The sequence below is a fragment of the Onychostruthus taczanowskii genome, unplaced genomic scaffold (assembly GCF_017590055.1).
Source record: "Onychostruthus taczanowskii isolate IOZ18803 unplaced genomic scaffold, ASM1759005v1 scaffold35, whole genome shotgun sequence".
Classification (NCBI taxonomy): domain Eukaryota; kingdom Metazoa; phylum Chordata; class Aves; order Passeriformes; family Passeridae; genus Onychostruthus; species Onychostruthus taczanowskii.
Genome location: NW_024500905.1, coordinates 7,522,735 through 7,543,044, shown reverse-complemented (window position 1 = coordinate 7,543,044; position 20,310 = coordinate 7,522,735). Strand labels below are relative to the sequence as shown.

The window sequence follows — 20,310 nt, the reverse complement described above, 5'->3', positions numbered from 1 at the left end:
TGCTCTATCTCAAGGCCAACAGCTCTAAAGGCATCATAAAGCTAACAAAAACTATTATCCACTTTTGAATACACACAGTTAATTTTATGGAGAAAAATGCTGTCATTTACTGAATGAGATCCTCGCATTCATGTTTGGAAGTTTTTTGCACAATGTGCTGGTACAGATCTACACACTCGCTACTCGAGTCATCAACACACCTTGCTAGAAGTTTCTCTGGTGTTCAGGTCACCTGCCTGATCTATGTCACTTAAAAGAAACTGCATTTTTACATCCTTTAGAACAAACACAAGTCACTTAACTCTCATAAAAACTGCTGAAAGAATGAGAAGAGGACGGGATTATAAAAAACTAAAGCAGTAAGGACAAACTGAGGCTGCTGCTTTGCTGAGAGCCTGTTAATCAGCCTGCATCTGGTGACATGCCTGAAAAGATGCAACTTCTTTTTCTCTCCTTACAGTGATGACTTTTCAGGACTACCTGAAAACAGAGGCCTAAGTCATCATCAGCAGTTATTGCAACCACCAGTTTGTACTCTCAGAGATGGAGCATGGGTGGAATATTACATGCAGGTTAGAATGCTGGGCAAAAATAAAATAAACTCTGTCACTCTGCTAATGAAGGATGTAAATAACAGTCCAGCCTAGCTTAGTGGCAACACAATAATGAAATGTTCTACACTCTTAAAGTGAATGGATTAACTCCTTTGATTACTCCTAGATTTTACACACAAATGCTAACAAACTCTAAGCTAGCAGCATGGATCTAGCTATCCTGGCACAAAACTCCGGAGCAGATGGCTATATGTACCACTTTGGCCATCTACTCTGCTTTATACTAGGCTCAAATTAAGTATTTTCCAAAATCCTAAGAAATGACAAAACTTCTATATTTTTAGATTTGACATTCAAGAAATGAATCTTGAATCTGTAAACTGAATAACTATGTTGAATTGTTTTCCAATATTGTAAATTATTGTATTTCTTCCCTCAATGAACATTTATCATTGAAATCTGCAAACAATTCCCAACTGATTTCTTAACAATCATTTTTCAAAATGAAACATCTCATACTGAGATCCAGAATAACACTGTCTTAGTCATTCAGTGGCACTGCTTCATTTCTAAACTATGAAATTCTCCTTTATAAAAAGTCTCTTCTTGTTTTGTATTTTTTTTCTGGAGTTAAGTAGTCTACCTCAGTTCTTTTCTATACTAAAATCTTGCCTATATTTATGTTGGCTTTCAAGGACTCTCATTGAAGAAACTGTGGGAGTGTGATGAAAATATTGCATGTAACATATAAAGGAAATAAATATTCGTAGTTTAAAAAACATGTTTTTTGCACCATGCTTTGAAGAAAGCTCTGGAAATCTTGTGACACAAGTAAGAACTAGGTACTAACTCACTTCAACTATTACTACTGAATATTTTTGATGTCTATGTAGCTTGCAGAACACAGGAAAAATCCCTGTCTAGGACTGTAGTAAATAACACGGACCTAATTTTCTCTAGCACTACAAGTAGTGTTTTTTTCCGAAAAACATTTGACTGAAAAAAAGATGTCTGAAACTTGTAGCTAATATTTTCGGGCTTGAATGCTATACTTGATTACATGTGGACTATAAATCCCTCCACTTGCTGGCAGTGCACGCATTCTTTAAACACAGTGAAATTCCATGGAGATCAGCTACTCACCACATGAATACTTACAGAAAAAGGAGAATTCCTGTGTTGGCCAAGGCAAAAGCAAGACCCAAAATCCCACTGCCCATAATCGCATTGCTAAGGTTGAAGACGGACATTCCCAGTGAAGTAGTTCCTGGGATCTGGAGAAATAAAGACAGAGATGTGTCAGCAACAGGCTGGAATAGAGCAGGGAAATGCACCTCTGCTTCAAACCCCATGTTTTGTGATGTATCAGACATAAGTAACTACTGCTATGAAAACCATTTAATAAAAATTGTGTGAAAGAGGAGAAAGTGTCACTGAACTCTGTCACAGCTACGCAGCTCGCTGTCCAATAGGTTTTGTAAGCTGAGCTAAATGGTACAGGCAACACACAGCTCATACTGCACTTTCAGTTTTAAACCCCACCTTCCACTACACCTGAGAAACATCCTGGATGTGTAATTTATATATGGTAAAGCCATAAGGAAACACCACAATTTCCTGCCCAACAGAGGCCAGAGGGATTCCCTTGCCTCAACCCAACCAATATGCTTGGGGGTTTTGTTTTGGGTTTTATTTAAGTGCTGATCCCAGGCAGTTCCTACTGGAAATTGAATTCAGTTACAGTTGTGTGTGCCCAGCACTTTAGAAGACAACATCTAAAGGCCTTTCATATACACAACATGCAGTTCCTTTTGACAGACAACAGAGCAGTGAGAAAGACTTACATATTCATCGCATTTCTTCTTCTCGAGGTGGCTGTTTGTGAGACTTCTTCTGCTTTCTCGATCCGAAATAAACTTGCTGAAAGAAGTCAGAGGATTTATTTCCAGCAAGTGCTTAGAAATTATGAACACAAGGTTCTGTGAAGCAAGTACAACAAGAAACCAAACAGACTTCTTCTTCCCCTCCCTATCAACCTCAAGACTCCTGGGTACCAGCTCAATTACTTCCTGCGTTGCCAGGCTGGAAGGTCCCAGGCAAACGGCCCAGCAGGCAGCGGTGATGACCCCTCCAGAGAAGAGGAAAGCATAACAGTATCCTGGGCACTGAGTATAAAATCAAGCAGTTACAAGTCCTAAGTGGGGAACTTGGGACTGCAGCTGCCACTGGCCAGAGACAACCCCCTGTCCTCTGCATCCTCCATGGATTATGGCAGAAGCTTATATTCTTTTACATGATTTTTGAGTACAGATTATGATTGCGTACTGATACAACAAACCACAGATTAAGATCGGACCCTATCTGCTGAGGATCCAGTTGACTAGAAACTGTAAGTCAAATTGTACTCTAAATTCTGTATTATGCTACATATAGATTGCACTGCATTGATCCTGCTTGTTGAAATCCTGTGCCATTCTAATCATAAATTCTGTGCTACACTAATCATAAACACCCTACTAAAAAATAAACCTTTAATCATAACTAGGAATTACTGCCATCATCATGCTGCCAAGGATCCCTAAAAGATTTCACCTGTTCCCTCGCTTTGAGGTGGCACTGCAAAACCCTACACTGCCACTGAAACCTTAAGCTGCCTGTCCTGGTTTAGGGCAAATTTGGGAGAAAACCTCCAAAGGGGTGCCTCTAGAAAGCAAATTCAAGTGGGCCCTCCCCTAACTGGTTCAGGAAAAGATTTCCTTGGAGCAAAGTGGAAAAAACTGTTTATTTAACAGGCAAAGCATTCATCAGCACAGAAAATGAACAATATTAAACAATAAAACCTCTTGTCAATCTGAAGAGATGACAAACTCAGAAAGTCCTTTTCATGGGCTGTAGCTCAGCTCACCAGTCCATTAACAATCCCTCCGGCACTGGAAATGCCGTGGCCCAAGCCCAGCCCAGTGAGCCCCAGGTGCGAGCTGCCAGTGCTCTTCAGGGTGTTCAGTCCACAGCAGGTTTAAACAGCTCCAAGAAAAAGAAAAACCACAGTCCAGGGAACTTCTCTGCCTCAGCTACCTAAAAACTAACTAAAAACAAAGGAGAGCTCTGTCTTGCAATCTGTCCATCTGCAGACAACACAGTCCAGGAGAAGGATGCAGGGGAGTGAGTGCAGTTTGATAACAAACTCTGTGCTTCTTCTCTCCCCTGCCCTTCGCTCTCAGAACCAGTCTTAAAGATGCAAAACTTATTTCTGGGCTAAACAGACAAATGGGGACAAGCATCATAAAGACGCCTCAGGACACTACCACACAGGGTTGGTATGGCTAGAGTTAAGAGGAGGAAGATGTGACACACATGCCACTGCTGGTTGGACAATCCTGAAGCAGGCAACCTGCTCAGTTGGTACACTGTTCTGGGCTACTGGATTTTCATGTAAGTGTCTTTCAAAACTCAATGCTGAATTCATCATACTGCAAAATTAAACACTTCTGTGCAGGGAAACATAGAATAAACAGCTTTTCTTTCTCTTTACCCTTTACTTGTTCTGTGTCCTTGATGTATCCACATTTAGGAACTTACTGTCCCCTGTGGCAGTGTTGGCATCCTTGAGATTTGCGACACTTCTGATTTGGATGTGCTGTTATTTTCTCACAGATCTTCTCTTCAGCAAACATGTTAGTTTGTATAAAGCATTCTTTCAGCTTTTCATCTTTTGAAGGTTTATGCACAATTAAGTCCCTGGCATCTTTGCTAATCCACAGATGGTTCTTAGTCTGCACTGGCTAATGCCTCAGCCATGGTAGACGTCACATACCTAACCAGGGGCTGTCACCAAGTGTCAGAGCCCATTTAAGCTGTAGCTACATTAAGCTGGCTCTTCTTAAATTGAAACAGACAAACAACTGAACACAAACAGCAGCACTGCTGGTGCTTTCCCACAGTGGGAAATATCTACTGGCCAGGGATGTATAGTTCAAACTGTGACTGAAAACTTTGCATCATCTCAGTACATCCAGCAGTATCCAGGCTGGTAATAAATCCATGAACTTGTAAAGGCAGAGCTTGAGCAAACTTCCCTAGTGCCCCAGTTGTGGCCTAATTACTAGTGATATGTATGCTAGCACAGCTTCTAAGGCTATGCCAAAATCATGCAGCTATAATGCTGCTGACTTGGCTTCCACAGCTGACACACTGGGCCTTGTGTCTTTAACATTTTGTGTATATGCCTTAAATCCAGGCATATATGGCAAAATGCAAGTACTATTTTAACTGGGTTTTTTGCAATTTTGACTCCTGCCCATTGGTCTGCTTTGATTTCCTCTAAATCAATAAAAAAGAACTACAGGGTTCTCCTGCATTTTCTAAATACTAACTTCAGCAACTAATTTGCTGCAAAATATAGATGTGATGTCAGATTTAGCAGCTCTAACACAGTTGGAATAGATGGCTGAACCTCCCCCACCATTTTATGAAGTGAAAAGCAACCACTTCTAAGACAGACTGGTCTGAAATTAACTTTCCAAAGCTCACCTTGTAGGTATTTCATCCTTGTGGAATAAAATCTCAGCCTGATTCAGAGCATGTGCTTTTTCTCTTTCATGTCTGTTTAAAGCCCATCTCTTGAACACAGGCAGCAGAGTGTGAACGGCTTGAAAAAGACATTCCAGCTCTCTCGAAACACCCTGCAGGCAATTTGTACAGGCAGGAGCACAGAGAAAAGTTTTGTCTCTTTTGGATTTGTAACTGCTGCTGGGAACATCTGCGGACTTTGCCTTCTTCTGTCATTTATGGAGATCATGTGTCATTTTAGATTTTGTCAAGAGTTATGACAGAAGTCACTAGTCTGCTCCCCCCAGTTCTGCTCATCCCCCTGCAGCCAGTTCCCCCTTAATAATTACAGAAATAACAAATTTGTGCACACTATTATTATTGCCTTCTGGTATTAAACTTCCATGAAAATTATTGTTAAAAAACTAATACGGGATAAAGACAACACGAGCAACATTGCTTGAATATAGAAGTGACCACGGGACTTTCCCTTAGAATACATCTGACAGAATGAACAGCTTCTGCACAGCTGGTATCTTCCACAGCCAACAAACGTGTTATTTCCTCCTGGATACAACTTTGAGAGAACTAGTCTGATTTGACAAATTGATCCAAACTACTTTCTTCTGAGTTAGTTCTAGAGTAAAAATGGAGCTGGTCTGCTGCCCAGCTGAGCTCCTCATCCACCCCACATTCCCCACGTCACACTGCGCTTTTCTCCTGTGTGATGCGTAGAGGAGAGCAGAGTCAGACATGGGAATGAGGGTACTGGGACCCCAAACCATGAGGTACACAGCACTGAGCCCAGCTTTCTTATGGGGGACTCCCCAGCCCTGCCCCAGGATGGCTCGCCCAGGCAGCCCAGCAGCAATGCAGTACAGGAGGCTGGGGGCTCTGTCTGTGCTGCATTTGCTGTTGCAGGCAACTTAACCTGCAAGTCCAGAGCAGAGGTGTGCCTTGGGACAATGCTTGGTGCGGCCATACCATATGCCAGACAAGTCTTCCACAAAGGAAAAATATTACTGATCTTAAAAGAAATAAAAAGGAAAAAAAAAAAAAAAAAAAGTAGGGTGGAAGGTAATCCAATGAATTCAACAGAAACAAATTTTATCAAGTTATTGCTTTTTATCAACTATTTTTTTTTTTTTATTTCAGGGTGGTTTTTCTCCCTTAGAGCATATGAAAGGAAACACATGCTGGAGTACCAGAATTTCTAGTTAAACTGTGCCATGCATCCACTCTGCTTAATAGACGTGCTTAGAAAACAAGCCATTCATTGTCACAGAATGTTGTATTTTTGACCTTTATGAATGTGACACAAATCAAGTGAAATGCCTGTTTAGGCCAGCCTCTCCCAGCCCTCCCAAGGATCAGAGGCCAACTGTGAGAGGTGCTGTGGCAATGCACTGTAGGACTGTCTGTGCCATCAAAGCCTTGAGACTCCCTGACAAGCATGAAATCCACTTGCATCCTTTTGTTGTCTTAATTTCAAATGCTCTACCCATCACTGAAAGACATAACCTGTTCTTACACATTTCTGCTTTCCTGTTGTGTTTCCTGTATCATAGGTGAGCATGGACAGACTGCAAAACTTTTCTGATATATTAATGAAATATCCTGGCCAAGATATAATGAGCTCCTCCTTGTGAGGCATGAAGCCTCACAGCTGGCCTGGAAAGAATATCTTAATCTAATTATTTTCCTGGTTTGATTTAGTGCAAAGTAGAAACTTAGCCTTATTGATAAAGTGGTTTAAAAAGGATGATGTTTAACTATGGTTTCCAAATTTAATTTATTTAAGGACTTCAATGAGAAATGTTTGATTAAGGTGATACCCCCAAGCTAACCACTTTGGCTAAGCAGAGTTAGCCAAAAACCATTTAGCCATCTCAGATACGTTTAAACATAATTAAATTAAAATGGTATTTTACAATGCCTTAAACATTTGTTAGGGAAAGCTAGTTTTGCCAAGATGACAGAACTTTGTCCTTAGGCAGCTTCTTAAACTGCTAAATGCTAACTTGAGCAGTGGCAAAGATTTCCAGGGCAGGCATGAACAAGAAACGCAGAGGAAAGTTTGATCTGACTTACACTATGAAACTTGGACCAGATCTTAGCATACCTACTAACAACCTTAACAACTGAACAAGGGGTGCTGATGACTTACTAGCAGCTGTAAACCAAGACAGGCATTTTTCAGATATCAGCTTCCTGAGAGCATCGTCATAGTTATAGCTAAGGAGTAAGTTATCTAAATACCTTTTTTTATTTACAATTACTTTTTTTTTTGATTTACAATTATGTGCAGAGATGGCAGAGTTCTATAGCCAGGAGACATAGTTAAAAGTCACAAAATCCATGTCTGGGTTTCATGCAAATCTCTGAACTGACATTTTCAGAAGACATTCCCATTCAACATCTGCATACAAAGAAAAACCCCTCTTAGTACAGCCTCTTCAAATCAACATCCCCTCCCTAGATGTATTTAGAGCCAGAAAAGGCTGGAAAGCCAAAGGAACATATAGGATTCTTTTCCAAGATCAAGAAATATTTGGAGTTTACAGCCAGCTTTGGAATCAGCTTGTGCCTGGTGTACCATCTCCAACCCTTTTTAAGGTTGCTCTACATTGAGAGCTTAAAAAGGTTGCTCTACATTGAGCTTGACAAAACTACGTCCTGAGAGAAAAAAAAAAAAAAATACGGAGTGCAAAATCAAACAGGTTGAAACAACAAAAAAGTAAGTTGGTTGAAAATTACAGATCTAATCTAAAGCTCAAACGAAATCAACAGAAAAGGTCCCACTGATTTTGATGGATGGGCATTTTACAAGGCCTCACATCACGTGGCAGGCAGCACAAAATGTGTTGCTCCCTATGCCTGTTAACCTCTTACTCCATGGAAAAAAAGGTGTTTGCCAAAATAGTTATAGGAAGGGACTAACCACATCCTTTCAGGATGCACGGGTGCAGAGCAGGATATGCCTGCCTGCTTGTCACAGGGGATGGCATGGAGGTGCTTGCACAGGGCAGCAGCTGTGGGTGGCTCAGTGACAGCCTCAGCCCCAGGGCATGCTGGCAGGGCTGCACTGGTGCCAAGGTGCTGCTGCACTGGAAGCTGTGGTCAGTGAGAGCTGCCTGGAAACCCTTGGACGTGGAGGGGGACATGAACAAACTGGGATATACAGGGCAAAATAGTCATGTATGCGTTGCAAGCAGCTGTCCCATGAGTACCTGGGCAGAGGGCTAAGAGAACCATAACAGGCTATATCCTATAGCCAAATGATAGATCCTACTTCGGCAGAGGAAGCAAGTTCTCCAGAAAGGAACAGAAAATTGTGAAATATGTTAACCTGCCCTAAGAGCCAGAACAGTAATCACAAATTCTGCCTCTGAGTTTCTGACCCTATTTCCTCACTCCACTTTTCTTCCTTCTTTTGCAGGCAGTCCGGATCCAGCCCAGATCTTGCCACACTTGCTATGCCTTAGCTCCACAGAGCACGTTGTGACCACAGCCGACCAGGCACATACAGCACACTCCTTCCCCACCCTCCATAAACATCCACTGACAATGAATCGCCAGCAGGGTTTTTCCCCATAACAGTTACTGATGGCATCAGCCAAAGTGCTGGGGAGGCACAGCCAGCCCGGTATAGCCACTCCTTGTCTCAAGGATATAAATCCTCAACAGCCTCCAGGGAGTGAATTTACCACTGTCAGCCCCTAAGCTCCTCTCCTTACAACATGAACCAGCAGGAAAGCAAGCAGGTTCATACTGGAACTGTTTTGTTTTGGCACACTTGGAGGGTTTTTTTGTCTTTCTCTTGCCTTCTTTTTTTTTTTTTAACAGAAGTGGTTTGTGTTTCGTTTTGGCACTTTCCATCAAAGCAGTTGCATCAGAAAATTCCTGACCAGCTCTAATCTTCATCAGCGCAGCTGCGCTGCGGTCTCGGCACCTCCCGCTCTGCTGGTGACGGCCCCAGGACTTCCCCAGGGCTGGCGGCAGGGACAGGCTGGCACCCTCCTGCCCCCACCCCCGCCACCAGCCGGGCCCTGCTCTGTCCCACAGTACGGCTGGCTGGTTTTGCTGCTTGAATGGTGTGGACAATGCCGGGTGCTTGCTCCCACACCTGTCACCGTGATCCTTGTCCACCCATGCGGTTGCGAGTCTCACAACTGACTCTAACCTCACCTGGGAAAAAACAGCTCTGAATTTCGTTTTAACACTAGAAAGTGAGTTTCTCACGTAGCTGGAGAGGATGCTGCCAACAGCAAGAAAAGGCAAGAGAAGAAGATTTTAAAGATCATAAAATAGGTGGTGGCAGCCCCGCAGAAGGGATCACAACAATGTGCTGGCACAGGCTTCCCAGCAGGGCTGGATCCCTGTGCAGGCACTGACTGGCCCCGTGCTCCACCTTGGTTTGCAATATTTGAACAGGAAGTTTGATCAAAACAGAGCTTCCTATTTTACAGCTCACAAAATACAAACAGGGTCTGTCAGCAGGTCTTTGCTGTAAACTGGATGGCTCAGCACCTGTTGGAGGCTGGCAGGAAGGGCTGGAGAATTGCTCTCTGGAGAAAAGGCAGCTCTTCAGAAATGACTGTAAGCTTATAGAAAAACTCAACAGCCTAACAATCGCATTGATAATAATTGTAACTAATAATTTCCACCAATATTGATGCATTTTTTTAACCTTGATCTGAGTAAGGTGTAAGACACTGTTTTACCATCTTCTTGCCATCTCTGCCTCAAGGGAGCAAACTGCTGCCCAGTTTATCTCGACAAATTGCAAATACAGACTGGAACTACAGTTGCTGCAAATCACACCAGCTGTTAACTCCCCAGAAGTTTGGATACATGGAGGTGGCCAGACAAGCTAAAATTGTCATACCAGAGAATAAAAGTCAACTAAGAGACTTCCCCAAAATTATGCCATTGTATTGTTTTTACTTCTTTGCTGTGAGGAAGCAGACATCTAAAAATTTTGGCTTTTTGCTGCATTATGTGTTTATGGATTTTATTAGACTAATTTGAAAGATTCAAAATGATGAATAAATTGCAACTCCGTTTGCTTTATCTGCTACTGCAGCCTATGCCCAACAGATGTAACGTATGAAATTCAAATTACATCTTCAAATGGAGCATGACTTGGTAATGAATAATTCAAGATATATATACTGAAAATTAGAATGCTGTTTTTAAACAGTGTGTTTCCTAGCAGAGGCAACGTCAGTGGAAAAATACTCACCTATTTATCTGGCCATTTTCCACCTCTGTGAAATCGTTTGAATCATTGCTGATGTTATCATCTTCAGGGACAGTCATATTCTGCAATTCAGTCAGTTCTAATCCAGCTTTGAAAGGCATGCTGGGTGAGGAGCTGTGCCTATCCAAGTGGTTCTTCAAATACTAGTGTTTGGTTGGTATCTTGTGAGTAAACTGCAGCCACAGTGCCTAAATAAAACAAAAGGAAAAAATCCAAGATGTATACCACCAACAGCAGGCAATATCACCAGAGAAACCTGTACAGAGGGACATCCATACCAACCAATTTTGTACTGTTAGATGGACCTCAGGTTATTATCTAAATACATTGCAGAACAGTAGTAACCTTGTATGTGTTAACGAGATCAACCTCACTAACCTTATAAATTTACCCTGTCCTGTAATCTATTGCTGAAGACAGCAAATTTTTTTAAACTTGGGAGCAAACCCAGCCTGTTTGTTTCAGAAAAAAAGATTAACCTCAAATTAAGGAATAAAAACTATTTGGTTATCCAAGTCCTAATTCAATATCTGGTGTTTGTCTTCTGTATGCTCTCCATTCTTTCTTAAAAATATAAAATACATGTCCATGCTGATATAAGTGGGATACAAAGAGGGATAGTTATTCCAGTACTCTGTTCTACTAACACATACATTCCAGCCTGTTAAAGATTTTTGGGAAAGCACAGATGCAGTGGATACTGTGTTTAAATTTTTGGATGGTTACACTCATTACGAACAAGGAAAGAAACAGAAAAAACCAAAATCCCTAAGCTCATGTATCATAGAAAGAAAGAGCAATGTATACCTTGTGTCAAGCAGTTATTCTCTGGAGACAAGGTGATCTCTCTTCCGATAGATGTGTTCCATAAAAGCACAGAGGAGAAGACCAAAGGCAGATCACAGAAGTCTGCTACAGTGACATACTTCCTCATCAGCAATGCAAATTAACTGAAACACCAATATTTTCCGGAGCCCAACCACTCTCGGCCGAGCTACAACTCCAGCGTGGTAGTGAGGCAACAGTATGTTACTCACAAACAAGCCCCTGCACCACAACTCTCTCAATCCCATTTTGTGAATGAATTTCCTGCAGTATTGCCAAATAACTATTCAGCCTGGGGTACGTGGTGAACCCTCAGACACCAGATTAATTTGGGGATATTTTAAAATTCTCAGGGCTACCTCAAAGCCATCAAACTGCATGCAACCAAAGAGGCACGAGCATCCCCAGGCTCTTGCAGGGCGAGACAGGAGGATGTAGTTCACTCGTTCAGTTATGACATCTGCCTGTTTCAAATTAAGTTTACAGAAGCCAGTACTTCTGTTTTATACCACATCCCCACCACACAGACGATAGCCTTGCAAATGAGCAGTTTTTTTCCCTGTAAATACTTTCTCAGAAATGCCATTTTCAATTCCTCAAGAGCCCACCCTGTCCAAAGTTCAGGTGCCAAGTTTAAAAGCTACCCTCGAGGCTAACAGCAGCATCCCTTCCCTTCAACTGAAAGAGCAGCTAAACATTTTATTATAGTGGCAAACACTGCCTGGTGCAAGGGTAGTTTGGGGTGTGTGAGCTGGGTACTTTTCAACTCCTCTGCAAAAGAGATTTCCACTACAGATACCAGGAGAAAACTGCTCAGGTATTAAAATGTTGGCACAATAAAATATTTTAAAAAAAAAATTGATTTAGGCTGCTGATAAATAAATGCAGTCTGGCAAGCAGAGGGTGGTTTTAGCATTCTGGAACAGTCTTCCCGGAGGCTGCAGGGATAAAATAGTCTACCTATTTTGGAAGAGAAGCACAATCTTTTTATAAAAGGATAAAGCCACAGGAGACAGCGACTGCTGAGGTAGCAAGGACCAAGCCCACTGAATTCCGAAGTTTCTTGTGACCATGAGTTCCTAAAATAATTTCTTAAGAGACCTGGCAACCTCTGTACCAGGATCTGGGTCCCCTGGCATTTTAAAGCCTGTGTAAAGGTTCAGCTGAGATTCAAGCAGAGAAGTTTTTCCTTTGGGCACTGTTTTGCATCATGATGCCCAGGAGGATTTTCAGAACTGCCTTGACATTGTCTGTGCTTAAAAAAATCGCCATTAAGTGTTTCAAAAGCAGGTGCTGAAATTAGCAGCAGTGTGAGGTAAGCAGCGCACTGGAGAGCCGGCTGCACAGCTCACTGACGTGTGGCTCCAGCTTCACCTTCTGCCCCTCTGTCACTGAAACACTACAGCTCCAGACTGGCAGGAACACAGCTCCCTGCTCATTCTCAAGGAATCTGCAGCACAAAAGTGACAAGTTTTGTCTGTTTCAACCAAAACCCTGCTTCTACAGAAAACTAATTGAATGAAGACTCTTCACAAGGGCATGTAGAGATAGGACAAAGGGGAATGGCTTTAAACTGAAAGAGGACAGGTTTAAGTTAGATATTAGGAGGAAAGTATTCATTGTGAGGGTGGTGAGGCACTGGAACAGGTTGCTCAGAGAAGCTGTGGATCTCCCATCTCTGGAGCTGTTCAAGGTCAGGTTGGATAGGGCTTTGTACAACCCGGTGTAGTGGAAGGTGTCCTTGCCCATGGCAGAGGGGTTGGAACAAGATGATCTTGAAGGTCTTTTCCAACCCAAACCCTTCTATGATTCTATAGGACAGAGCAAAATCTTAGGGCAAGCTGAAGCACCAGCAACCATTTCAGCAGACTCCATGTTTCAGACAGACAAGTGGCTCCTGAAGCATCATGACAGTGGGCATGCCTCTGAATATGGGTCAGATTCTTGCTAGGGTAAGTGATTTACTAAAGAAACACCAAAACAAAATCCTGAAACAAACAAACAAAACAATCTTGAATGACATAATGCATAGCACTTCCAAGTATGAGAAAACCTGATCTCAGCATCAAAACATGAGGTGGGTGAGGAGAGAGTGGTGGGGCTGGGAACTGAAGTTTTCATTGCCATGGCATGAACTCATCACAGATCTTTGGCAAAGTAAAACCAACATGTCCTCGGCATCTCCACCGATAAAACTAAGATGATAATAGTGACACTAGCACTCAGTTTGTGAAGAGCTTGAAGATTCAGAGACACAGGGTGGTACAACTGTGATACCTGGAATAAAAAAACACTATGCAAATCACAAAATTTTTGCAAAGATAAGTTTATCTCAGAGATATACAGAGAAAACCTTTTGTCACTGCTAATTACTCTGGGCACTCTCCACAGTCAACGGAGTATAGGTGGTCATATGAATTTCACCCCCAAATCACCTACGAAACTTCAAGCTCACCCATGTGACAAATCACAGAGTCTAAAAATCTAAAATCCCAAAAGGTTAGGGTTCATGTCAACTAGCTTAATTCCCCACAAATCAAGTGTCCACTCCAGACCTGTCACTTGGCCTCTACAGCAGAGCCTGGTGCTGCTGGAGGACAACCCTCTGACCCATGGGAAGGGTCTGCAGTCACACTGAGCTGTTCCCTGAAATTGCAATAGCCTTGCTCCCAAAAGGAGAATCAATGCTGGGATAGCTGAGCAAGTTGCCACCTCAGGTGTATGTGCCACTAGTGCTGTGAGAAAAAAAACCCAAACTGCTTCAACCAATAAAAATTCACCATATGTTGATACTGGGCTATATTGGAAGCAGCAGGGTAATATTTGTACTTTTACAGCCTTTTCATTCAAGAAATGTCTTAAAAGAAGCGCAAATAAAAATGCTATGTTGGCAAGTTCTTAGGCTGAGCTTTACTCCTAATTCACATTGAAAGACAGTAAATAATCACGTGAATACTGACTGTTCTCCAATCACCTCAGTCACTGTGCCTACTACTCTGTCCTACTACTCAGCCTTAAACCTCTCAAAAGGAAAACTTCCAGAGACGTGCCATCAAACCTTTCCTTCCAGACAGACACTTAGTAAATTATAAAGGACAAATCAGAATTTTGCTCTTTCTTCAAATTTTTCTATTTAGATGGGCAAGCACTCCTTCTTAAAGAAGGCATCACCTCAAGAGAAAACCAGCAAAGATCTAATGACTCTTCAAAACAAACCTCAAGGATCTGTGTTTGGTAGCTGACCCAGCTCCTCTGTTTATTAGAAAAAGCATTGCTCTGGCCTAGCAGCTTAACTTTCTCCTTAAATATCCCATTACATGTCTTGTAAAAGCCATTACAGATAATTTATTCGTTGTGTGCTCCTTGCAGAATATGGGAAAGATTACAACTGGTCACAACTTGAAGAGGACTATGAGATGACACAAGAAGATAAAATGAGTTTATTATTTTCAAGGACACCGAGACCTTCACAAGCCATTAAAACATATTCCAAGAACTGTAGTAATTTTTTCTGTTGACTTATGAAACATAAAAGAAAAAAATCCCTGCAACTCCAGTTTCCTGGACTGTTAAATATCCACAAGAGCAGTAATGGGATCAAAGACTTTATGTTTTAAAAAAAGTATGATAACACAGACAATCCATTTCTTCTGGTTTATGCATGAATCCTTTCTAGGCTGTACATGGAAGAGGTACAATCCCAGAAAACACTTTGCCAGAAGCTGTGTTTCTAAAAAGAACACCATCACTCCTGGTAGTAATCACAACGGCTTAATTCACGTGCCATATTTTTTTCATATCCTATAAATGACACAGTTCCTAAAGTGTCAAGTTAAGGCACATGGCTGCTCAAAAGCTGACCCAGTATGTGAGAGGCATTTGGGTAAGTGGTCAATCTGGACAACATCTAGTCCACCTCTGTGTACGGTTTTTTGCAATATGCCCTTTCAGTGGGCACTTCATTCACTGCGCACTTCCCGCAGTCAAAGGTCTTGGGGCTGGTAAATATCCAAGACACACTAAGCACTTTTAACTATGGAAATCAAGATCATTTGCTCACAAGACAAAACGTGACTCAACTTTCTTCTCAAAGAGTTTTGCCAAGAAAAACTTGGTTGGTTATAAGTCATTAGAACTCTTGAGTTTCATACAAGCTGGTTTTATTCCTGCAAAGCCTGAGATGGGATACATCTTTCTTTGCTCATACTTTTGAAAGCTCTTTCAAAGAAGAGCAATATGACCAGTAAGACACCATGGATATAAATAATGAAACACGGAGACTGAAACTCTGTGTACAGACTATTCACTTAAATGACAGAAAGCAAGAATAGGCTTTATACGTAACAGTATCACACACTGGGAGGCAGGGAAAAAACTATCACCTTTTTGTTCTGCATTGGTGACACCTGACAGGAGGGACATAAAGCTCCAGACTTACTCCTCATCTACAGAAAGGACAAAATGGAGAGATTAGAGAAGAGCCACTGAGATAACAAAGAGCTTGGAAATTAGACTGACTCATATCCACTGAGCAAACATCTGCAGTGCTTGAAATGTCATTGCCTCCAGCTCCTCAGCTCTGCCCCTCTGCAGTAGGCTGCAGACACAGGAGCAGTGGAAGGAAGCAGGTTCACCTCAGCACCAGTGGTGTCCCAGCTGGGCTCAGGTGCCACAGAGAACCAGCAGGATGCTGGCACACGCCTGTCCTGCCCATCAGGGCGGTGCCAGGATGAGGGCAGCGTGGTGCCCAGAAGGCCTTGGCGCTGCTGCAGCCATTTGCTTGGTGTCTGCAAGCCACCACTTCTCATCCCCAGGCTCCTCTCTCTCATAGCCCCATGGCATGCAGGATGGAAACAGTTAAAAGATAAGATGGGGGGTGGGAAAACAAGTGGCAGAAGTCTTGGGAAGGAAGTTCAGAAAAGGGTGCCATAAAACAGAGGAGATGAGAACAAACGTGGATCGTCAGCCTTTCTCTTGGTAGTGCCCAACCTTGTGCTGCAACAGGAAAATGTTCCTGCTCTGCCCCATCACTTTCCACACTGCCCTTCCATGCTGCCATGAAGAAAGGGAAGACAGTCCCAAATTAAGTTTCGACAGGCTACTCAGCTGATCAAAGGCAGGCAAATAAGAAACCATAAAATCCCAGTCTGATTCACCAAGTGATTCATTACTTTAGGCAAAACACTTAAAGATGAGCCATAAAGGAAAATGGTTTTAAGCACATTTTTGTTTTGAGCCCTTCCCAGTCAATTTAGGAAAGGCATTTGGCAAAGGAATATAGTCACATTTTTTCCTAATTATATTTCTTTGTGAAATCCTCTCAACAGTCTTGGTTTTCAGAAGAGATCCCACAACACACCGCCACAAATAAATGCGCTCTTGTCTTCCACAGAAAGTGGAAATGCTGTATGAGTGGGGCTTTATGGGTCACTGCAACAAAACACACTATCCAGATGTATTTCTAAGGGTTAAACAGCAGCTCTAAAATTCCCATTTAAATAAACTTTTGTACTACAGAAGGAAGAATCCTTCATATAAATTCATGTGTAACTCACTTTTCCTCTGCTCCAGTTTACAAGTAATTCCTCTGCCTCAGTTTTCTTGACTGTAAGAGACTCAAAGCAATATTTACCTGATAAGCTTGGGCAAATATTGTAAGAGCTAACTGCAAAACATGTAAAAGCTGCCATTTTTCCCAAGAGCAGCTGCTCAAACTTCTTGGATTGGATTAAGGTCACAGCAGTAAGTATCCATCAGAAAGAAAATTGAATTCAGGCTATTTAAATATTTCCACAACATTCACTTGTCTTCACCATACAAACTTGTAAGTGATGGTTATTATCATGTTACTTGCTATGCAGATCCAAACAGAAATTAACAAGATGCTAAAAAGAGAGAGAAGAGCACAGGAGAGAGTTCCATTTCTGCTCGGTCACCACTCTCACACTGCTAAGAACAAGCTCCCAAAACAGCAAACACAGACAAAATGTAGGACAGAGACCCAGGATGAACAGCCTCCAAGCAGGAAGGCCAAGAGAGCACTGCTTCCCCTTCCATCCTTTAAAACCCTCGTAAAAAGCAGGACTTGGGCACGAAGGACAATTGATCCTCCACATTTTACAGCAGTCTGCAGAAAGCCTCAAGCTCAGGGGATAAGCCTCTTCACATGGGTATGTGCAGCTCGGTGCTCACTGCCAACAACCGTCTCCCATCCTCACCCAGCCTGGAGAGCCCAGTTGGTCCAGCTACAGCATAAATAGTCTCAAGTGACAAGACAGAGGATGCTGCAGTGTGCTTCAGTGAAGTGCTCTCTCTGTGGTGCCTCTTGAAAAGAAAAAAGCCGACCTTCCGAAAGGCAAAGTCAAATAGGAGTCATTGTGCATGACAGTGGAGCAGATCCCGTTTTAGTCAGTGAATTTCCACCGAGCCTCAGCAGAAGGCCTCTGCTCACCAGCAATATGGCAGTTCAGAGATTTCACGCAGGTTTTGCAAAGCAGATTTCAGCGCCATTTCGGCAGGGACTCCTAGCCTGGAAAGGACAGTTATTGATACCTATATCCTTCAGGAACAGATGGAATTTCCTTTTAGAGGCATTTTTAACAAAGTTGGTGTTTGGTAGCAAATAAAGTAAAATTTAAATGGAGGATGCTGTTTCTTTCTCCCCCTGTAGCTGTTTTTACTTCTGATCTATGAAGACTAGTCTCAGAATGTAGGGGATTTTTGCTCTGTTTTGTTTTTTATTCCTGCAATATATTTTATTAACTAACACATATCTTTTTGTTACACTTTACTTCTAGGACAATATCTGTTCTATGTTATTTTGCCTTTCAAGCACAAGTAAAAGCAAAACAAACCTGAAGGTGAATGAAGCACAGCACAGATTCCTATTTATAATCTGGACTAGAGGTTGGCAGAAATGCCCCACAGCAGTCTGGGACTCTGAATAGCCTACGGACACGAGGTGAGTTCAGCTGGTGGCACAAGGAAAACTATAGCTTCTCCTTCCATAAAACCAGCTGCCAGGTCCAGGGTTTATTTCATTCCTTGCAATGTCACATAAACAAAGCACGGCTTTACACACCTCATCGTCTCCTCCCTCACAAGGAAACAGACACATCCTAGCTACAGGTTGCATTACGAACTCCGCAAAACAATGGAACAAGCCCCCTGCCACAGCAGCGAGCTGGACGTGGACACACGTGAGCCAAGGCACCCCCGGGCATTCGCTCGGGCTTCTTTTTGTTCTCGCCTTTGCTCAGGAAAAGCGACCACCTCAGCTGTTACTATGTATTTACGGGCACCACGCACACGCGTGCGCGCCGTGGGCCCAGCCTGCATTTTCCGAATACCGTAAAACTTGCACTGACCCCATGGCAGCGCTGGGTTTAAGGGAAAGGCAGGAACGTTCCCGGGGCACGGCTCCACCGCGGCCGCGCACCCTGCGGGGGCTGCGGCACCCGCCACCCGGCCGTCACAAGGGGCAAACTCATTTATTATTACTACATTTTTTTCGCTGCCAGCGGAAGCCCGTAGCCGCAGACTGCCACGTTTTTGTTTTATTTCTGCGGGTTTTGTTTGTTTGTGGTTTTTTTCCGTGCCCGCCACGGCAGCCGGCGATGCTCGCCTCCCGCCTCCGGCGCGGCAGCGCGCCCCAGCCGCGGGAGATGCCGCATGGCCGCCCCGTCCCCGCGTCCCCTCCGCCCCGCCGGGCTCCCCCAGCCCCGCCCGGCTCGCTGCTTGCATTTTTAGGGTTTGTACTGGGCAGCAGCGGCGGGGAGCAGACACGTTTTGCGGGGGATGGGGGGAGGGCTGCGGGGACGGCGGGGACAAAGCGCGGGCGGCGGCGGCGGGCTCCGGGCTCCGGCCCGCGCTGCGCGGAGACAAAGGGTGCGCGGGGAGCCGCGGCCCCATCCCTCCGACTGCATTAGCTGCTGCTGCCTACCTTCCCCAGGAGCCGCGGGAACCCTCTGGGAAGCGATCCACCTTTTCCGCCGGGATCCGAATGGAGAACGCCGACAAATAATTACAGTGATAAAAATAAAATAAAACTTAATTAAAAAAAAAAGAAAAATAAGAAGAAGAAGGGGGGAGAAGGGGGTTAAATGAAACTGGCGAAAGGAAAACGACGAGAAAGATGTCCTTCCTGCTCCCGCCGCGGGTGTGTGCATGTGGAGGTGGGCGGGCTGGCGGGAGCGCGCCGGGCGCGCGCCGCGCGGGGCTGGCGCCGGGGCCGCGCCATCAGGTGCTGCGGGGCGCGGAGACTCACACGTGTCCGGGCAGGGACCGCGGCCCCCGACACGCCCAGCTCCCCGGCCGCATGGACTTCCAGCACCTTTCCTTAAAAAAAAAAACCAAAAAACAAAAAAAAAAAAAAAAAAAAAAACCACACCAAAAAACCCACACCAAATAATTACAATTTAAATCAAATAATGGTTGAAGTAACTTGTAAAAAAAAAACCAAAAAACAAAAAAAAAAAAAAAAAACACCAAAAAACCCACACCAAATAAATTTTTACTCTTTTCACAAAAGACAATAATTTTTTTTCACTCCAAGGCTAGCCACAGGAGAACCCCTCCTGGCAGGCAAAGCTGGATTTTTGTGACTTGAAATGGCTACGGAAGATCCGGCGCTATTGTGTGAGCCGATTTCCTGTTCTGTCATGCAAAGGTATATATGCTGAAAATGCTGCCATTTGTGCAAGAGGTTGGAGCATTTCCTGCTGGGGCAAGACACCTTCCTCAAAATGAACGGGGAATTCAATTGCTGTAGCTTGTTATTTCCATCCTAATATCTAGAAAGCATTGCATGAGGTTTTGGCTTGGAAAAAACTTTTCAAGAACTAACCCGATGGTATTGCAGCTGTCCTTGGCTTCCCCCCCACCCCCGAACACATGACTTGCATGGGATATCACAAGGCAAAGAATGAAAGGGTGATGGAGCCTGTGGGCTTGGGTGCAGTTTGCCTGGCTACCCATGGAGGGTAATGGTTTCTGGGAAGCTTTCATGGCCACTCTTTCAGAAGCTTCTTTAGGTGCTTGCTCTAGAATTTCCACTGCTGAGTCTCCTAAATGTCAAGCCAAAAAGGCAGATGACACACATGAAGAACTGTGGTTTTCAAA

The 20,310-nt window shown here is 43.5% G+C and overlaps 1 protein-coding gene across 1 annotated transcript in view; it reads right to left on the bottom strand.

The window, feature by feature from the left end:
- SLC38A1 (solute carrier family 38 member 1) overlaps window positions 1–19,335 on the bottom strand; it is a 42,570-nt gene extending 23,235 nt beyond the window's left edge. Inside the window, exons 1-4 of the mRNA XM_041411310.1 lie at window positions 19,133–19,335; window positions 10,348–10,553; window positions 2,399–2,474; window positions 1,713–1,828 (exon numbers count right to left, since the gene is read on the bottom strand). Coding sequence (XP_041267244.1) covers window positions 1,713–1,828; window positions 2,399–2,474; window positions 10,348–10,466 — 311 coding nt within the window. The 5' untranslated portion in view covers window positions 10,467–10,553; window positions 19,133–19,335. The remainder of the gene's footprint in view (window positions 1–1,712; window positions 1,829–2,398; window positions 2,475–10,347; window positions 10,554–19,132) is intronic.
- Between the last annotated feature and the right edge of the window lie 975 nt (window positions 19,336–20,310).